Source organism: Marmota flaviventris, chromosome 10, assembly GCF_047511675.1.
Source record: "Marmota flaviventris isolate mMarFla1 chromosome 10, mMarFla1.hap1, whole genome shotgun sequence".
NCBI lineage: Eukaryota > Metazoa > Chordata > Mammalia > Rodentia > Sciuridae > Marmota > Marmota flaviventris.
In genome coordinates, this window is record NC_092507.1 from 20,871,479 (window position 1) to 20,892,375 (window position 20,897).

General features: G+C 46.0%; 1 protein-coding gene across 1 annotated transcript; it reads left to right on the forward strand.

Moving 5' to 3' along the window:
* The first annotated feature begins 771 nt into the window (after positions 1-771).
* Positions 772-20,643, forward strand: Sesn2 (sestrin 2). The gene is made up of 10 exons (XM_027937303.2): positions 772-1,231; positions 9,072-9,134; positions 11,340-11,537; positions 11,921-12,103; positions 12,214-12,426; positions 13,462-13,612; positions 14,123-14,241; positions 14,617-14,807; positions 18,106-18,250; positions 18,803-20,643. The coding sequence occupies exons 1-10, from the start codon at positions 1,142-1,144 to the stop codon at positions 18,887-18,889; spliced, it is 1,440 nt and encodes a 479-aa protein (XP_027793104.1). The 5' UTR covers positions 772-1,141; the 3' UTR covers positions 18,890-20,643.
* Positions 20,644-20,897: the final 254 nt, after the last annotated feature.

The window sequence follows — 20,897 nt, forward strand, 5'->3', positions numbered from 1 at the left end:
GAGCACCCACGTTTTAGGGAGTGGGAAGATAAAGAGGAGTCAGAGAAGGAGTGGCCAAAGGGAGAAGTGAGAATAAACCCAGCAGAACACCTTGTTACAAAGTTTCGAGAAAGAGGGTGGCAAGTGTGGAATACAGGACTGGAGGCACCAAAGGAGAAGAGGGGGGGAAATGGCAGCAATAGGGATCAAGATTAGACGTGAGGTTGCCAGTGGCATTTTAGTGCATGAAGGCTTTTCCAGAGACTCCACGAATAAGGTGGATTCCCTGTGTCTGGTACACTTGGAGGTGGAGTCCTCCCCGGGGTCTGGGGGAAGAGAGTGGCGTCCTTTGGCCCCAAATATCTGATATTCGACGCTGTAATTAGCACCGCTGGAATCGACGAGCCAAACCTCTCCCAACCCTAACCCGTCGCTCCAGGAACTGAAAAGCTAAAGAACTCATTTGAGAGGATTTCACACCTGGCTGTCTGGTCCAGCCCGGTAAAGTCCCGTTTCATCATGCAACCCTAATGACTCTGTTGGCTGTCAGTCTTGTCTGGTATTGCCAGTGATCTGACTAACCCCTCTTGCAAAAGTTTGCAGCATTCGTCGGAGGCCGACTACAGCTCCCAGAGTTCCTGGGCGCTGCCAGATGCCGATTGGAGGAACAGTTAGCTCCAGAGGGAGGTGTTGCCCCCGCCTTCCCGAGAAACAGGCATCTGATTGGCTGTGCCGCGGGGCTTTTGTGTCCCCGCCCTCCCCCGGGGACCGCAGCGAGCTGAGAGGCGCTGCTGGTGTCAGAGCCAGGCGAGCGCTTGCAGTTCCGCGGAGGGGATGCTGAGGAGCGCTGGGTCCGCGAGCAGCGCTGGCTATTGCGGACTTCCGAGGCACCTCAGGCCGTGAGAACCCCTGCATCTCGACCAAATCCAGGCCCCCAAGGCCATTCACTGTTCCAGAAGCCAGCCTGGGAGAAGAGTCCAGCACAGCAGTAGCCGTCTCCGGATCTCTAGCGTTCTGGAACCCCGAGAGACACCCTGGGGTTCTCGAACCGGCCCCAGCAACTCCCAGCTCCAGCTTCCTGCGTGCGTCCGTCCGTCCGTCCGAGACACCCCACCCGTGCTCTAATCTCTGCGAGCCGCGACTGAGTGCTGGTGCACACACCATGATCGTTGCGGACACCGAGTGCCGCACGGAGCTCCAGGGCTATCTGCCGTTCTCCCGGGGCGGCGTAGGCGCCCCGGGGACCGGAGAGGTAAGCTGCCTTGGATCGACGACACTCTTCCCTGAGCCGCGTCCAAGCCTCAGGCTAGCCCGAGCTAAGTCGGTGCGCCCCCCGGGCTCAAAAGGGGGAGTGGAGCGTGTAAACCTGGACTAGGGTTGCATCAACCGGCAGCCTTGGGCCTCCCCTCCCCTCCCGTCGTCCCTCCCTTCCTCCCTTCTCCACTCCCCCTACCCCCCGGGGCTGCGGAGCCCTCCCTGGCTTCATCGGACTCCTTGGCCAATGAGAGGGAAGCCTTCTCGAGGCTCTCCCGGGTTTGGGCTCTTGTCGAGAGAGTCTTCAAGTCCAGGCAAATCCCTGCCGCTGCAGCCCCGCCACTCCTCCTCCCCGCCCCCTTCCGCAGATTCCCTGTCTCGGCGGTGGCAGGCCAGCAGAGGACTTTCTGGGATGTCCTAGCTCCGAGCCTTGGGGAATGGGACACCTGGGTCTGGCCGGCTAAGGTCGACTTCCTTCCCCTTGCCCTCATCACACCTCGGATTTGAAACGGGGTGCGGGTGCTCTGGGGGGTTGGCTGGCGGCGGCAGCAGCAGCAGCTCAAGCTGGGAGAAGGATTCCCGAAGAAGACTGTGCTAATTAGGCTGCTCCCTGCTAAGTGGTCTGGGGTCCTCGAAGTTTGTTTAGCAGGGACTCTCCTCCTACCCCCACAAAGCGTGGAGGGGCTTTGTAGGGAGGCAAGAATAAGGTCAGACCTAATTTAACATCTCACCCGCGACCAGCAGTGGAAATAATGAACATGTTATCATTTATTAAGCACCTATTAGATGCCAGGCTTGAAGCTTTGAGTCTTCTAATACAGCAAAACAAGCTACACTATAGCCCCTTTTTCCAGGGTGAGAAGGGGCTTGAGGAGAGGCTTCTTTCACTAACCCCATAGAGTACCTCATTCTTTGGCCTAGGATTTTGGAGTGGGCTCGGCACTACAGGGAATTTTGCTTGGTTCTTCAGTTTCCAAATCTGGGGTATCATGGAGGTGTATTGCTGGGAGTTGGTAGAGTTCTAGTCTTAAAGGGGGTAACCTGGGGAAAATCTCTGCTCTGTGTAACATGATTTCTGAATGGTTTGCTACCGTTTTTTTTTTTTTTAGTTACCTTACCCTTTCATACCATGATTTAGGAGCCCCATTTAGAGGAATGACCTCTTCTGCCTCTTCACAGCTGAGTTACTTTAATGTTCATGAAAAAAATGGAAATAATGTTATTATTGAGATCACCTGGGTACTAGAATGGGCCATTGATGGGCTGGGCTTGTGGCTCAGTGGCAGAGTACTTGCCTTGCCTTGCACAAATGAGGCACTGAGTTTGATCCTCAGCACCACATAAAAATAGATAAATAAATAAAATGAATGTATTGTGTCCATCTACAACTAAAAAAATTTAAAAAACAAACAAACAAACAAAAAAACCGAATGGTCCAGTCTGGTCCCAGCCCTCCACTTAATTCTCTGTGTTCTTTTTGCCAAATGATGGCTCTCTGATTGCAGTTTCTTCTCATGGGGATTGATGGTATCTCTAAGAGGTTGTTGGGAAAATTAACTCAGAATATGAGATTGTTGGGAGAATTAACTCAGAATATGAGCAAAGGACCAAGTATAGTACTTGAACATAGTAACTGCACCCCAAATCCTGGGCTACTGTCAGAATGTGGTCACACATTCCCCATTCTTCAGAGTGACTTGTAAGGGGCTTCCTGAGCCTGTTGCCTCCTGCCTGAGGTGAGAATGAGTCCATTGCTCTCTGGGACAGTGCTTAGAGAGTGGTCTAGGAAGAAAAGAAAGAGTACCTAGGTACTCTTAGTCTGAGTAGACATTGAGGGAGTGGCCTTTAGAGGAAATCACTTTTCAGCAGTGGGAAAAGCTGCTGATGCCTGTAGTTTTTGTTGTTGTTTTTTTTTTTTTTTTTTTTTGGGGGGGGGGTGTACCAGGGATTGAACTCAGGGGCACTTGACCACTGAGCCACATCCCCAGCCCTATTTTATATTTTATTTAAAGAAAGGGTCTCATTGAGTTGCTTAGCTGAGGCTGGCTTTGATCCTCCTGTCTCAGCCTCCTGAGCTGCTGGGATTACAGGTGTGTGCCACAGCACCCAGCTTCTATGTATTCTTCTCCCTTGAGAAAAGAGGACATGAGAAGGTGTCTGTTTTTAGTGGAATCTTTAGAAGACAGCAGTGTGCTGATCTTACGCAGCCTGATGCTCAAGGCCTAAGGAACAGCCCCTTAACTTACTTCACCACACACTCCCTTTTCAGGATGCGAAGACCTTCATATATAAGACTCTCCAAAAACTTCCCAGTGCTGCACTCTAATACTAGTAATACAAAGCTCTGTTAGGCTCTAGAATAACTTCCTCAAACATCACTTCCTCTGAGGAAGCTTTTCCTCCCCCACCAAATGAAGTCCCTTTGCACAGCCTTTTCCAGTCCTCTTCTCCATTATAGGAGCTTTGGGTGCAATTATGTGGAACAGTTAAGTGTTTCATAACTGCAGGTCTCATCCCCAGCCTGCTCTGTGCATCTCATAAATGCTTGCAATTATCTGCCCCTTGTTGGCTTAGCTGACCTTCTTGAACTGTTCAGGCTTTGAAGTCAGATCTGAGTTGTACCCAGCTGGGAGAGGACCTTTCTGAGCCTCAGTGACCTGTCTCTAAAGAAGAAACAAGAACATCTTTTTCCCTCTGGGTGCTTGGGAGGTATCCGTGAGCTCAGGTGTGTCAAACACTTAGCTTGGCACCAAGAACAGGGTGGGTGTGCAAGTGTGTGACACCACTCATGCACACACCCCACAGCTGGATGGAGGTTGGGTTGCTTGTGCTGTCTTCCTCTCAGGTGTAAACAGAGGGAAATATCTTACTTCAACTGACTTGGGGGTGGGGAGGGAGTGTTTGCCCCTTCCCTGCTGGTAGAAACTTAGCATATATAAGAATCTGTAGCTGAATCTCAATGCTCCCAGGGTCTGCATACCAAGAACAAAGGCTGGCCCACTCCAAGAGGACAATGCAGGTAGTGGATAGAACCCTGGGAAGCCAGACTGAGCTGCATTTAAATATCCAGGCCTGGGGCCACTACCAGGAGCTGTATGGTAGAATATAAAGGCCCTTTGATGCCATAGGTATTACTTGGGTTCACATTGCAGATTGAATATTTGTCCTCTGGTGCTTAACATTTGGACCTTTAATCTTTCCTTGTGTGCAAAATAAAGTCCCCTTTACCCTCAGATTGATGAAGATTAGATGGAACCTGCATTATACATAGCTGAACAAATACAGAAGTTAACATCTAGTGAGTGATTGCAATAGGAGCCAGGCACTGAGGTCTGAGTTGATTATCCTCTTTTTCACAACTGGTCTGAGGACCTCCTGTTGAGTGGTCTCCCAGAGTGCTGTTTGACTTCAATGTTCCTGCTGCCCCCTGTGATGCCAGAGTTAGAACTATAAATTATAATAGCTCCTATTGGTTCTCCTTCTGTTACACATTGGCTGTGTTACTTTGGGCAAGTGACCTGCCCCCACTGGGTTTCCCTTTCTCCATCTATAAATTGCAGGTAGAATCATGCCCTTATCAGGTGTGCTGAATGTGTGTTCTTAAGTATGGAAGCCCCTAGCCATATGTGGTTATTTAAATTTAAATAAAAGTAAACATTTCAGGACTTTTTGTTCTAGTCATGTTTGGAATGCTCAGCCACAGTGACTAGCTACCCTGTTTATTTATGCAGATGTAATACATTCCATCAAAAACATTGGGTCATCACAGAAAATCCCATTGGCCTATTCTGTGCCACACACTGGGGTAACAACAGTGAACTAGATCTAGTATGTGCCTTGAGGTGAGAAACTTTATGACAGGTGCTGTGATTGGGGATAGCCTGTCCCTGGGTCTGGGGGTAGACAAAAGGAGCTTTTCTCTCTTAGTGAACCTCAAGTGCAAAAGTCTTGTAACTATTGAGACCTTGAGAAATTTAGAGAATGGGGAATATTGTTCCTGTACTTTAGGAAGCTGTCTGTTTGCCAGATCTCTTTCCTGACTGAATGACCAAAAGTGACTTGTCCTCTCTGAGCCTTCTTACTCTGTAAAATGGGGACCCAAAAAAGTGGTTTTATGTCTAGGAAGTGCCTCTGAAGTCAATGCTTAAATAATGGCAAGCAGTATTGTTACCTTCTATTCTTCTTCTTCATCATCATCATTATTATTATTGACTCCCTACTCCAGGGAATGGAGGGCTGATTTGGAGGTGTCATCTCTTGGCAGTGAACACTGTCCTGCCTGAGTCCCTTGGCCTTCCCCTGCTGTCAAAGTTGGGGAGGCCTTCAGGGATTAGAGCTGTAGAGCCCAATCTCTCCGTCTTGCTTTAAGGGCTTCACCTCTGTCTGGAGTGCTGGTCCCTTGTGTCTTTACAGGCCCTGCTGCCTTCTCATTGATTAGATATGAACACAAAGGTCACCTCCCCAGTGGCTCTTTCTGCCTACTTAGACTAAAATATTCCACACTGTCCCATCTTGTCATTGCAATCATTGTTCTAAGATTTCATTCACGTTTCTGATTCGAAATCTGTTCATTTGTCCACGAGATTCAAAATTATATGAAGCCTGAGACTTTGTATTTTCACTGCTGTATTCTTGCTGCCTATAGTATAGTCACCAAAACTATTTGTCATATGAACAAATTAATTTCAGTCCCACCTGGAAAACACTTAGCATGGTGCTTTATGCTTGACACACTGATGAATAAAAGGTGCAAACAATGGTCTGCACCCTGGCTGTACATTTTGCTGGGATCCCACCTCATACCAATGCAATTAGAACTGCTGGAGGTGGGACCTTGGCATTGATAATTTAAAAAAATTTTTTTTTTCAGTTGGAGATGGACATAATTCTTTCCTTCCTTCCTTCCTTCCTTCCTTCCTTCCATCCATCCATCCATCCATCCATCCATCCATGTGATGCTGGAGATTGAACCCAGAGCTGCACATATGCCAGATGAGCACTCTTCCACTGAGCCAAAACCCCAACCCCTTGGCATTTGATATTTTTGAAAAAGCTTCTCAAGGGATTCTGATGTACTATTTGGACTAAGAAACCCTTGTTTGGGATAGCAGTGAGGTTAATGACATCTGATTTTTATTAAGTGCTTATGGTGATAGAGGTGCTGTGGTAAGCCTTGCGGCATTCTCTCATTTAATTGCCATGGTGACATAGTGAAAGTAGGTACTAATGCTATTATTTGGTGAGGAAACTGAGGCTCACAAATGAAACTGTCATTTGAGCTCTGGCAATTTATGTCCAAAGCCCCTGAGTTTTACATGTACTCTATACTGTACATTATCTATCTTTGCCATCATCATCATCATTATTCATAAAAATGTTGATGGATCCGGACCCATCATTTAAAGATCTAGGGGTTAACCTTCTTCCTTGTCAGAATTTGGAGTTAGTTAGTTAAATCTGGAGTTTCCCCAGGTTCTACCCAGCACCTCTTGGAGGCCCTCTATGTCCCCATCTCAATTCTGCCCTCCCTTCTGCGGTTCTCTGTCTCTCCTCAGGTTCCCTGAGGGGGAGGCTCAATTTGTGGAGTCAGCAGTCCTTATCTCCCAGACAGAGCTGTTGGGCTTTTTCTCTCTGGTGAGGGAGGAGGGAAGCTGGAAAGGGAGTGCTTGGGGTTGATGATAGTCAGTGTGCTGGCCTTGGACACCTGGCCTATTAGTTCCTAGAAGTTGGGCTGAAAGGGACCTGAACAGTCAACTCAGCCCCTTTCTTTGTTTAGGATTAAGGCCCAGAGAGTGTACACAACTTTCCCAGAGCCATACAGCAAATTAGTGGCATAATTGGAGGCCACATCTGGGACTTCCTGGTCTAATAGTGTTTCTCCTTTGTGGTTTTCCAGACTTTAGGGGGCTTTTGACCAACTAAAAAAAAAAAAAGGTTCAAGTAGAGTTTTTAGTTCTTGGACACCTAAGATATTAAGTCTAGAACTTAATGGGGAAGGGAGGATTGGGGAACTTTCCCTCTCCAATAAAGGCATAACTTTTTTTTTTTAATATTTATTTTTTAGTTTTAGGTGGACACAATATCTTTATTTTATTTTTATGTGGTGCTGAGGACGGAACCCAGTGCCTCATGTATGCTAGGTGAGCACTCTACCACTCTACCACTGAGCCACAACCGCAGCCCATGAAGGCATTACTTTTTATTTGGGTAAATTTTTTCCAAAGCCAGTGATGGGTCCCCCTTAAATTAACAAAATAAATATCCTTCCTGAACCCCATCTCTAGGACTAGGAGAAACGGATTTAGTGAGTGTGTGATTCTGGTGCCTTATTTTTCTTTCTTTCTTTTTTTTTTTTTTTTGATACTAGTGATTGAACCCAGGGGCACTTTGCCACCAAGCTACATCCCTGGCCCTTTTTATGTTTTATTTTGAGACAAGGTCTTGCTGAGTTGCTTAGATCCTCACTAACTTACTCAGGCTGGCCTTGAATTTGCAATCCTCCTGCCTCAGCCTCCCGAGTTGCTGGGATTACAGGCGTGCACCACCATGCCTGGCTGATTCTAGTGGTTTCTACAGAGGCTCAAATACCATCATAGCAGAATAGTACCACCATCTGCCTTGTATCACCTGCCCTGATTCCCTCCATGCTTCTCTGCTTTTTCTGTTTTCATTCACAGAACAGGGTGAATGACCTGGCACTCCTTTCCACAAAATATGATCTGGGAGAAGAACAACTTAAAACAGATCATCAGAGGGCAGTGTTTTCAGAAGCAAAAGCACTGGGGATTGTGGGGTCACAGATGAAGGTCAGAAAAATGTTTCTAGTCCCTGAAGGACTATGAAAGAGCTCTGTAAGCTGGGCCATGCACGTTTGTAATCCCAGTGATTTGGGAGGCTGAGGAAGGAGGATTGCAAGTTCCAGGTCAACCTTTGCAATTTAGAGAGTCTCTCAGCAATTTAGTGAGACCCTAAAAAATAAAATAAAAATTAAAAAGGGCTAGGGTGTAGCTCAGTGGTAAAGCACTCCTGGGATCAATCCCTAGTATTCCCAAAAAAGCTCTGCAAAAGGAACAGCCAGAGGGAGGGTGGTGAGCCTGGCCCACTAACTGATTTAGAAGACCTTGGAAGGGGTGAAGATAATTGATCAGATTTACACTCAGAAAGTTAGTCTGGGGCTGGGGTTGTGGCTCAGTGGTAGAGCGCTTGCCTAGCATGTGTGAGGCACTGGGTTTGATTCTCAGCACTGCATATTAATAAGTTCATTAAATAAGGGTCCATCAACAACTAAAAATATATATATTTAAAAAAAGAGAAAATCTAGCTGCTGAACAGAGGATCACTAGGGGCAGGTGGGCTATGGAGGTCAGGAGACAATTGGTGGGGTTGTGGGTGATAGTAGATGATAGTTGTATATGAGGTGGTGGTAGTAGTCAAATGATCATGAGAGGGACTGAAGCTGCTTCATAGGCATCAAGGGTATTTGATTACTGGCTTTGGGATACACACTATGGGGAGTTTTGTATGTGTTCTTGGGGCTGCTAAGATGGTGGTGTCCCGAGATGTCCAACATGGTGGTTGTATATTTCTTTTCTCTGGATCCCTCCCACCAAGCAATGCTAGGGCTCCTGGGTCCCTGTCCAGTTCTTAAACAATTCAGCCTGGGATGAGCCTTCTTTCCTGTTTACCTGTTCACCATCCAGTAAATGGGTACAAATTTCCCACCTGATTCCTCCATGCAGAGTAGACCAGAAAGATGGTTTTAGGAGGAGGTTTGAGAAATAACAGTCCTCTTCGTTGTCCTCCCTTTTTCCAGCTAACCTCTATGTTTTTCTTCCCAGGAACAGAAGGAGAGCCGGTCTCGTCGAGGCCGAGGGCCCAGCGCCTTCATCCCAGTGGAGGAGGTAAGCTTGGAAGGGGTTAGAAATCTGGTACCTGGAAAGAAAAGACATGAGACATTGTGGATCAGGGTCTTTTCCTATCCCTTAACTTGCAGCTTTGAATCTACACACAAAACAGCTCTGTGGAGCAGGCACTACCAACACCATTTTCCTGAGGAAGAGTAGGCTTGGAGAAAGTAATATAACTTATTCATACTTTAGTGTCCCAGATCAATGCTTCTATTTTCTTAATGAAATAGAACTACCTCTGTGTATCTTCTCACCCTTGATTGTATGTCTATTACAAAAAATGATTTGTTTTTAAAGTAATGTATGTTCATTATTTTAAAACTTCCAGTATGTCAGAAACCTCTAGTGTCTTGTAATTACACCCCCAACACAAGTCATTATATTTGTTAACCATTTACCATTTGCTATTGTTTTCTGGATTTTTTTTCCCCCAGTATTGGGGATTGAACTCAGGGGTACTCTACTGCTGAACTGCCCCCCGCCTTTTGTGGTGCTGGGATTGAACCCAGGGCCTTGTGCATGTGAGGCAGGCACTCTACCAACTGAGTTATATCCCCAGCCCTGACCTGCCCTTTTTTATTTTGAGACAGGATCTTGCTAAGTTGTAGAGGCTTATCTTGAACTTGAAATCATCTTACCTCAGCCATCTTAGTCACTAAAATTACAAGCATGTGCCACCCCATCCAGCTTAGGCTTTTTTTTTTTTTTTTTTTCCCATACAGATAGTTACTTTTGTACAGAAAACCAAGATCATAGCTTTCAGTTTGTTTTTCATTTGTTTTGTTTTTTCACTTTATAATACAACAGAGACATCTTTCACCTACAGAGTTCGTTCATTCATTCATTTTTTATTTATACTTATTAATTTGTAGTGTTGAGATTGAACCTAGGGCCTCATGAATGCTAGACAAACACTATACCACTGAACTGTACCCCAGCCCCCACCCTTTCATTTATATATACAGATATCTGTTGAATTATTAATCTGTGATGCATCATCTTACGAACTGTGGCTAGAAAATAAAATAGGCAAAAATCTGTCTACACGGAGCTTACATTCTAGTGTGTATGTGTGGTGGAATTACCCTCAAAACACACAGAAAATTTTAAAAATTGATTGCTCATTTTTCTTCAGCGTTCAGTACAGAGGAATAAGTTTTTATTTCCTGTCCTCTTACTCTCCCAAATGTGTGGGCCAAATGGTTAAGGACCTTTAACAAACCCCTAAGTTCTGTATTTCCCCCTCCTTTGTAAATGTAAGGTGAGCAACCACACAATGATTATTTATATCTGTAGCCTCTTTTATAATAAAGGAACAAAATAGGCTATGGAGTTTATCTCGGTTTGAATCCTGGTTCTGTCATTTACCAGATCTGTGACTTCAAGCAACAAACAAAACCTCTCTGATTTTCTCATCTGTCAGTGGGGGGAAATAATAGGATTCACCTCACAGAAATATTCTGAAAATTCGAAGAGATAATGCAGGGAAAGCTCCAAATTGGACTTGGCATGGACAGAGTGCTCAGGAAACGTGAACTATTTTGCACGTCTCCACCCTTGGCTGGGTACATTTGCCAGGTTCAGACAGAAACTCCATGAAGGCAGGAGAAACGACTATTGTTCTGGGATGGAACCCAGTGCCTTGTGCATGCCACTTAGCTACAACCTCGCCTCCAAAACCATACTTGTAATCTCTGTTCCTGAGTTTTCCTGTTTAAAAATGGGGAAGGGGCTAGTGTGTAGCTCTCCGTGTTAAAGCATTTTCCCAGCGTGTCTGAGGTACTGGGTTTGATCCCTGGCACCACAAAAATAAGAGAAAATATAACTTCAGTTTTATCATTATTGTGAGGATTATTTTATCTTAGATTTTTTGGTACTGGGGATCAAACCCAAGTCCTCAGGCATGCCAGGCAAGCACTCTGTCACTGAGCTACACCTCCAGCCCAGTTGCTGTAAGGATTAAGTAAGTTCATAGTACTTCAATAGTACTTGGCAGATAATGACCATTTTATAAGTCTTGTCTATTATTATATAAAGTACCAAATAAGTATTTAATCAATTAAATATTTTTTCTTCCCCATTCCCTCTTTGGATATGATGGTGGTTTTCAGTCTTTTGCTATTATAAACGCACCACAAAGGATATGTTGGTCTCAGATGGGAAAGACAGGAGGGAAACCATGTTCTCTTTGTTTGGCAGGTTCTTCGGGAGGGGGCTGAGAGCCTTGAGCAGCACCTGGGACTGGAGGCGCTGATGTCCTCAGGGCGGGTGGATAACCTGGCGGTGGTGATGGGCCTGCACCCTGACTACCTCAGCAGCTTTTGGCGCTTACACTATCTGCTGCTGCACACAGATGGGCCCCTGGCCAGTTCCTGGCGCCACTACATTGCCATCATGGTGAGCCTGTCTGGGCTGGATGCTTGTAGGGATGTCCTCATGGGGCTTCTGTACTTGAATCTCTTTGCTGGGGACTTCTTGAGTTTATATCATAGATGACGGGGGAAAATATCACTTTGTCCAACTATCTATACACTTTAGGCTTTGAATAGATGCATCTTTAGACACATCTTTAGTGTCTACTTCGTCTACTAGTGTCTGTAGATTGAGTAACTGAGGTACAAAGGGGTCAGGTGACTTGCAAGATGGTGGTAGAGCATGACCTGAATTTCCTGCCTCTTAGGCAACAATAAGCCCTACACTATCTCTTTCTAAGGGGGACCCACCTTGAGTACAGCCCAGAAGGACAAGGGTGACCCAGACTTTATCAACCTTCTCCACAGGCTGCTGCTCGCCACCAGTGTTCTTACCTGGTGGGCTCCCACATGGCTGAATTTCTGCAGACTGGTGGTGACCCTGAGTGGCTGCTGGGTCTCCATCGGGCCCCTGAGAAGCTGCGAAAACTTAGCGAAATCAACAAGTTACTGGCACATCGGCCGTGGCTCATCACCAAGGAGCACATCCAGGTGCAGTGGGCCGAGAGGCATGGCCCTGAGGGAGCCCAGTGGCCAGGCTGGGGCTGGACAGGAAACCCAGGGGCAGACACTGAGCAGATCTGACCTTCTTTCCCCTCCAGGCCTTGCTGAAGACTGGGGAACATAGCTGGTCTCTGGCCGAACTCATCCAAGCCCTAGTCCTACTCACTCACTGCCACTCACTGGCCTCCTTTGTGTTTGGCTGTGGCATCCTTCCTGAGGGAGATCCAGAGGGAAGTCCTGCCCCTCAGGCACCATCACCCCCCAGTGAGCAAAGCAGCCCTCCAAGTGGGGACCCACTGAACAATTCTGGGGTAAGTTACAGTTCTGGGTCTTAGTGGGGCAAAAAGCTGTTGTGGCCTCTGGTCCTTGAACGGAAGCCACAACTTTCTTATGTCCTCATGCTGAAAGGCCACAGAAAAGTTATTGTTTGACCTTTTTTTGGTGGGGGGAGCTACCTGGGATTGAACTCAGGGACACTGAACCACTGAGCCACATCCCTAGCCCTACTTTGTATTTTATTTAGAGACAGGGTCTCACTGAGTTGCTTAGCACCTCATTTTTGCTGAGGCTGGCTTTGAACTCATGATCCTCCTTCCTCAGCTTCGCAAGCCACTGTGATTACAAGTGTGTTCTACCATGCCCAGCAAATTATTTGACTTTGAAGCTCAGCTTCCTCGTCTGTTAAATGAGAATAAAGACCCCTACTTACAGTGGGTTGTGAGGATTCAGTGAAATATCATGTGACTGGACTTTTATTGTGGGTATTAACACTTTAAAAATACAAAGTTTGATGGGCTGAGGGTATAGCTCAGTTGGTAGCGTGCTTGTCTTGCATGCACGAGGCCCTGGGTTCAGTCCCCAGAACCACCAAAAAAAAAAAAAACAAAAAACCCTGAGCCAGGCATAGTGGTACACTCATGTAATCCTAGCTACTTGGGAAGCTGAGGCTGGAGGATTACAATTTCAAGACTAACCTGGAAATTTAACAAGACTCTGTCTTAAAATCAAGAAGGGCTGGGGATGTAGCTCAGTTGTAGCATGCATGAGGCTCTGAGTTCCATCTCCAGCATCACCAACAAGAAGAAGAAGAAGAAGAAGAAGAAAACAGATGCTTTGAAAATTACTTCTGAGGGAAGTAGCTGCTTAGGGAAAATACATGTCTCTGCTGTAGCTTCATAAACTTTCCCTTGGGAAGCATAGACCACGTGAGTTGTCTAGCTCAGTGGCTGGTGCGGGAGGCTGCCCTAGTCATTATGATCATCCAGGCAGTCCTGGTATGTGGGAAGGGTGAGTAGTTTTCCACAGGGCGAGGGAAGAGAAATGGTGACTACTGGATCCATCTTCAGGGTTTTGAGGCTGCCCGGGATGTGGAAGCTCTAATGGAACGCATGAGGCAGCTACAGGAGAGCCTGTTGCGGGATGAAGGAGCCTCCCAGGAGGAGATGGAGAGCCGTTTTGAGCTGGAGAAGTCGGAGAGCTTGCTGGTGACTCCCTCAGGTAGAGGATCACAGTAGCCCAGGGTCCATGGGCTGCCCCTTCTTTCACCATCTGGTGGGAATGGACTCCTCCATTTATCATGTTCTCTGAACTCTAGAGGCTGCCATCCTTCAGCCTCCTTGCCAAGAGGTTCCAAGAATGGGCCTTGGGCTCAGACCTGCCTTTGAGTCTCATCACTTTAGCCTTTCTGTGTGACCACTGACTAGTCACTTCCTGTTGCCGGTCTTCAGGTTTGTTGTGTAGAGTAACTGAAACAAAGTGCTAAGCCCAGAGCCTGGCCTAGGGTGAGCAGCCCCATGGAACTGCCACCATTAGTGTTACTGGGAGCCTTACCTCTTCCTCCCCCAGGCCTGGCTCCAGCTGAAGTCCTGCTCCCACTCACTAGCGACGGACTCTCTCTGGCTCTCTGCTCTGCCTCCCCATGCCCCCCTTTGATGATTAATCAGGAGTGGAGCCCTTTGTGCTCCATGTCTCGACCTCACAGTGACTTCTTTCTGACATGGTCCTCAGCTGACATCCTGGAGCCCTCTCCGCACCCAGACATGCTGTGCTTTGTGGAAGACCCCACTTTTGGATATGAAGACTTCACTCGGCGAGGGGCTCAGGCCCCACCCACCTTCCGTGCTCAGGTAATGCCCTCCCTAATGGTCATGGTTGTTGCTTCAGATTATGAATAGGCAGGGGACAGAGGGTTTGAGTGGTTATAGAGTTGAGTACATTCTCCCCTCAAGATCCCATAAAGGCAGTGGGGACCCCATGTATCCTGGAGGGACCCATCTATTCCCCAAGCTTAGGGAGTCCTGATCACAGGGAGAAAGTCAACACTGAGGTATATCCACCTTGGTTTCTCAGGCCTAGAGCAAGCAGCATGTTAGGTTTGTGGCATAGGAAGTAAACATTATGGAGAGGCAAGGTGTGCTCTAGAGGTCTAGAGGACAGGGTCTCTGGCCAACATTGTGCTCCAAAGTCTCACTTATCAACTGAACTCTTCCCATATTCCTCAGGATTATACCTGGGAAGACCATGGCTACTCACTGATCCAGCGGCTGTATCCTGAGGGTGGGCAGCTGCTGGATGAGAAATTCCAGGCAGCCTATAGCCTCACCTACAACACCATCGCCATGCACAGTGGCGTGGACACCTCCATGCTCCGCAGGGCCATATGGAACTACATCCACTGCGTCTTCGGCATCAGGTGAGCACACGTCCTTCTGTCAGGGCATGCACACACAAGTCTTCTCTCTGAGCTCACTCTTATTGCTTTTGTTATTGTTGCCTTTCCTTTCTGCTTACTATTTTTCAAAGCCCAGTTTATTTCTTAACTAATTTTAAGAGATAATAGGAGTGCTCATTTTCTTTCTTGAACCTTGTAAATGAAACTCTTAATCTTACCTGCTGAGATAACTATACATAAACATGTTACATATATAGCATACACATATATGTCCATGTCACTAGAGAGAGTTAAGTTTATATTTCCATTCTGAATAGCAGATTTTCTCATAGTGAATAAAGACAACATAAATACCCATCAATAGGGGACTTTAAATAATGATATGGCCATTTAGTGAAATATTGTGCAGCAATTAAGGGTTGGGGATAAAACCCAATGGTGTAAGGCCCTGGGTTTAATCCCTAGCACTGGGGGAAAAAAACAACAAAACAAAACAAAAACAGAAATATGCAACTATTATAATATTATAATATGAATATAGAGATATATTTATATTGCCATGGGAAAACATTCAAAATGTTTTGAAAGAAAAGAAGCTTACCAACCAAAATCTTCTTTTTGTTCCTTTTTTTCTGAATGCTTACTTGTTCATGGAAAATGTTATTTAACAGTGGTTATCTGTATAGTACACCATGCTAAATGACATTTGTTGTTTCTAAATATTTTCTGATTTAAAAAAAAATTTTTTTTTTTTGGAGAGAGAGAGAGATTTTTTTTAATATTTATTTTTTAGTTTTTGGCGGACACAACATCTTTGTTTGTATGTGGTGCTGAGGCTTGAACCCGGGCCACACACATGCCAGGAGAGCGCGCTACTGCTTGAACCACATCCCCAGCCCTGATTTTTTTTTTTTTTTAAATGGTGCTGGGTTTTGAACCCAAGGCCTTGTGCCTACTAGGCAAGTGCTTTATCATTGAGCTACATCTCTGGTCCTCTTTTCTGACTTTTGAGTAGGTGTTGTTTTTAAATGAATGGCACAATAGTCAATATGTTCTGCAGTTTGGTTTTTTCACATCTAATAATGTAGTGTGAACCACATTTCTTATCAGTATGAATAAATTTCTTAATGTTTTTTAACCAGTGCATTGTATTCTGTTATGGATATATTATAATTATTCATTCATTTTCCTGTTGTTGGATATTTAGGTTGTTGGCAGTTTTTCTTTTTTGCGGGTGCCGGGGATTGAATCAAGGACTTTGTCATGCAAGGCAAGCACTCTACCAACTGAGCTACATCCCCAGCCCTGTTTCCAGTTTTTCAATGTTAAAAATACCATGTGCACTGACTAGGCTTTATAAGTAAGCTCTTTTTTTTGGTATTAGAAACCAAACCCAGGGACACTCAACCACAAAGCCGCATCCCCAGTCCTTTTCATTTTTTACTTTGAGACAGCGTCTCACTATATTGCTTAAGGTCTCACTAGGTTGAAGCTGGCGCCAAACTTTCGATCCTGCTGCCTCAGCCTCCCAAATCACTGGGATTACAGGTGTGAACCACCACGCCTGGCTACACAAGTTCTTGTAGATAAATCCTAGATAGGATATTACTTGTCAGATTTAAACCTAGAACAATTATTTTGTTATTTTAAAAAAAAAAAAAAAGCCAGTGCTGTGGCACACACCTATAATGTGTAAAACACTTGCCTAGCCTGCTCAAAGTCTGAGTTTAATTCCTAGTACTGCCAAGAAAAGAAACAAACAAAAAGTCACTCTGATAGCATGATGAAAAAAAAAATCAACAAAAAATTAAGGAAATAAGAAATTTCCCAAAAATCTGCTACCCCAGTTCAACCTCATCCATATCCCAAGATGTTTTTCTTGCTATTTTTTCTTTCTTATGTAGTTGCTTTTATATAGTTCAAATTATAGTGGCTACTTCACTTGAAAAAATATACTGGGTATTTGTAAAGAGAAATAAAACCTTGATTTTTAGAAAATTTAGAAAACATAAGGCCCAGGAAGTAGCTCAGTGGTAGAGCATTTGCTTAGCATGAGTGAGGCTCAGGGTTTAATTCCCAGCACTGGAGGAAAAAAAAAAAAAATATCCATGACACCACCAGCTTTTATTACCATAAGATACTTTATGTTTTTTTTTCTATGCACAAATAACCAAGATATATATAATTTTACAAAAACAAGATCTGCTGCCATTTTCTTGCCTACTCCTTTTACATATTTTACTCATATTAAAAACATTAGTGTAGTTCAGTAAACATATGATTTTTTTTCTTGCTTTTCTCATTCAATTGTTTATACTGAGTATCAAAAAATTATTCCCAGAGGCTGCAGTTGTAGCTCAGTGATAGAGCACTTGCCTAGCATGTGTGAGGTACTGGGTTTGATCCTCAGCACCACATAAAGGCATTGTGTCCATTTACAACTTAAAAAAAAAACAACAACAACAACAACAAAAAATAGGCTCTGCTGTACATGTTGCTTGTAAAAAAATTGTTTTTCTTGGGGCTGGGGCTATAGCTCAGTGGCAGAGCACTTGCCTTACACGTGTGAAGGACTGGGTTCAATCCTCAGCACCACATATAAATAAGTCAAGGAAATAAAGGTTCATTGACAACTAAAAAATATATATATATTAAAAAAAACTGTTTTTCTGTGTAGCTATAAATCGTATTTCATTGAATGAGCTATACCTACTGGGCCATCCTCTTGCTGATCATTATGGAGTTCCACCTCTGGGATGGCAAGATGGCATTTTAAAATGTGGGAAAGGTAGTTTTTTCCCAGCCCTCAGGTTTAGGAGTCTTCACTCTCCAACATGGTCGTTGCTTCTAAATTTTTCTCTGAATTTCTCTGTGACTCAGTGTGACTTCAGCCTTGGAGACAGACAGAGCTGGGTTTGAAACCCATTCCCTGCTGTCTGACTTAGAGAAAGTGACACCTCGAGTGTCAATTTTCTCATCTGCAAAGTGGGATTCATGAGTACAGTGTATTGTATATAAAGCTGTATATCACAGTAGTGTGTAGTAGTTCTGAGAATTCCATGAATACCTGGTCACATGGCACATTGGTGGTACTCAGTTCAACATGCTCATTCTCTGTGCATTCCTTGGACTGGTCCCCCACAAGTTTGTTGGCCTGTGATATATGGTATTAACTTCTTCTAAGAGGAAATGGACTTCTTGTTGCTTCCTACCTTCTGCCTTTTCTCTCCATTCTCTGTTCCTCTTTCTATGGGGTGGGGGTGGGAAATGAGCTTTCCTTTTGGGAACAGAGGATGAGCAATGCTGTTGGTCTTTCCAGATATGATGATTATGATTATGGGGAAGTGAACCAGCTCCTGGAACGGAACCTCAAGGTCTATATCAAGACAGTAGCCTGCTATCCAGAGAAGACCACCCGAAGAATGTACAACCACTTCTGGAGGCACTTCCGCCACTCAGAGAAGGTATGACCCATGGGGAGGAGCAGGATGGAGGTAGATGGGCCCAGCCAGTGGAGAGGCCAGGGAGGTGGGATACCTGGGCATGTTGTCTTGAGTTTACATCCTCCTCAGCTGCTAACAAACCTGTAAAATGGAAACACGGGTACCAGCTTCACCCAGTGTCCTCAGTGGCAGACTGGTAGACATAAGTTCAAATCATAACACTGTGACTTGAGGCAAGTCTCTTCACCTCTCTGAGCTTTCCCACTTTACAATGGGAATCAATTCTGCCACCATCAAGGTTGTTGGGAAGATGAAATGAAAAGATGTATTGTAAACCCTTGATCCTGCACAGTTAATGGTAGCTCTTATTTAGCCCTGTGGGATAAAGAAGTTAATCATGATAAGGAAGAATGCACTGGAAGTTCTTCAGTGGTCATTGTACCAAATTGCTCAGAGCACTATCAAAGGTCAGGACATCTCTGTGGCAAAAGGGAAGGGTGAGGTGAGTGGTCACGGATAGTGGTAGTCTGGGAGGATAGAGGATCCATTAATAAGCCTTGCTCTGTATCCCAGGTACATGTGAACTTGCTACTCCTGGAGGCCCGTATGCAAGCTGCCCTGCTGTACGCCCTCCGTGCCATCACCCGCTACATGACCTGACTCCCTCCCACGTAGGAACCATACCTGGAGCAGCTGATCCTGGGGATACCCTCCTCCCTGGAAGAATTCCATCTGGAGACAGATCTGGGACCCTTTCAGTTCCATGCCCATCCCCACCCTGCTGTGGGTGGGCTTGTGTGATGTGCAGCCCCCGAGCCACACCCTCTTTTTTTCTCACTGGAATGGACAGGATCACTGCACTGACTCTGGGATCCCAGCTCTGTCCCTGGGAACTGGAAGAGGATTAGGAGATCCCAAGGGGCTATGCATTTTTCCTTCCCCTGCCCCCCAGAGGCAGAAGGCATAGAAGGGAAATGTGCCAACCTCGGACTTGTGTGCCAGCAGGCTGAGCCCCAGGCACCACAAGTGCTGTGGCCTTCCTGGACTGGGAAGTCCCTGGCTAGCCCCTGTGAGAGAGGGCCAAAGACCTCCAGGGACTAACACTCCAGGCAGCTTTGCCTTCTTTCCCCCATCATTCTCAGAGTTCATTACCTCCCACTTGCTGTTCACCCATTAATGTGAAAGCCAGGGTCACAGCTGGCCTGTGTGCCCTGTTCCCCAAAAGCCTTTTCTGTTGGGCAGAATGGAGACCCCCTGGTACCCTCGTTGCCTGAATCCTAGTTTAGTTCTCTTACCTTCTTTGCCCTTGTATGCCTTTCTCCGGTGATTTGAGGTGGGAGACCCCAGGAGAGAAGCCAGACCCAACCTTTTGGATGTGAACTGTTTCTGGAGATTTGGAGCCACTGTTGGTCACTTTGCCTCTGAAGAAGAAGAAGTATTTGATGATAGATTCTCTGTGTTTGGGTCCTTTGTGGTTGAGGTCAGTCCTCTTCTCGGCCTCACCCTTGGAGCCACAGTTGATATCTGGGAGGAGCAGAGGGAGCCTCTTCGCCCTAGGCTGTGCTGCCTGTAGAGGCTGGAGCTCTGCCAAGGATATTTGCCAAAAAGCGGGGCCTTTCTAGGTGGCTGAGGTGGCACTGAGACTCAGTAAGAGAGGCAGACACCAGGGTTCTCGTTTGGGCCCTGCCACTGATTGGGCGACCATGCCACATTGCCAGGCCACCTTGACCACCACAGTTGCAGACGGAGGGATGGGTTTGAGTTTCCCCAGTGTCTGAGGCTTTGCCCTGGGATCTCAGGCCAACCTGTCAACAGCAAGCTGATTTTTCTTACAAGATATTACAAAGTCCTCTGGGGACCCCCATTCCTATAATTGTTTTTTCCTGGCTGCCTTCCAAGGACCCTCACCCCCATCCTGGCATCTGATCTGTCCCCTCTCCTAGATTTTAGGTTTGCTTGGAGGCAGAAGCAGCCAAGGACTAATCCCAGGCACTTTCTGTAGCAAACAACTGTGAATTATGGCTTCTCTTGCCCTTCTTAGCAGTAGGTGCCTCCTCTTGATCCAGTTTGGAGGTACCTGAGAAAGGCAGGGGCCACAATGCTGCTGCTTCTGACCCTCCTCCCTGGGGCAGGGCAGGAGATAAGCCTGCCAGTGTGCCACATTTCATACCCGTGCAGGCACGGGAAAGCAACTGGGCACCCCCTAAGGCCTGAAAGCCCTCCCCACAAAGAAGGTGGGCCAGAGGGAAAGGGGCCCAGCATGGGGGTTTGAGTTCTAGAGGGGACATGATGCCTCTGTTATTGTCTCCTGGGTTGGGTGGGAAGGGTATCCAGTGTTCAAGTGCAGAAATCTTTGACCTTGTTAACAGTTACGTATGATAAGAAATAAAAGTTCACCAAGGTTTTGTTTTGTACTCATTGTTAATGGACTGTTTTTCCATTTTCTGAAGGCCAGGGTTCATCTCATAACACAAGCAGAGAGCTATGATTGCATCATGGACCTGACCTGACAGTCCCTGCCCTGCCGATTACTTGTGTCATTGATTGCAGGGTTGGAATTGTTGACATTGAAAGTCTTAACTTCTGTGGCTTGGGTGTCCAGCCCTGCCACCCAAATCTAGCTGATCTGGCATGGTAAACTAACAATGACCACGTCATTTTCAACCAA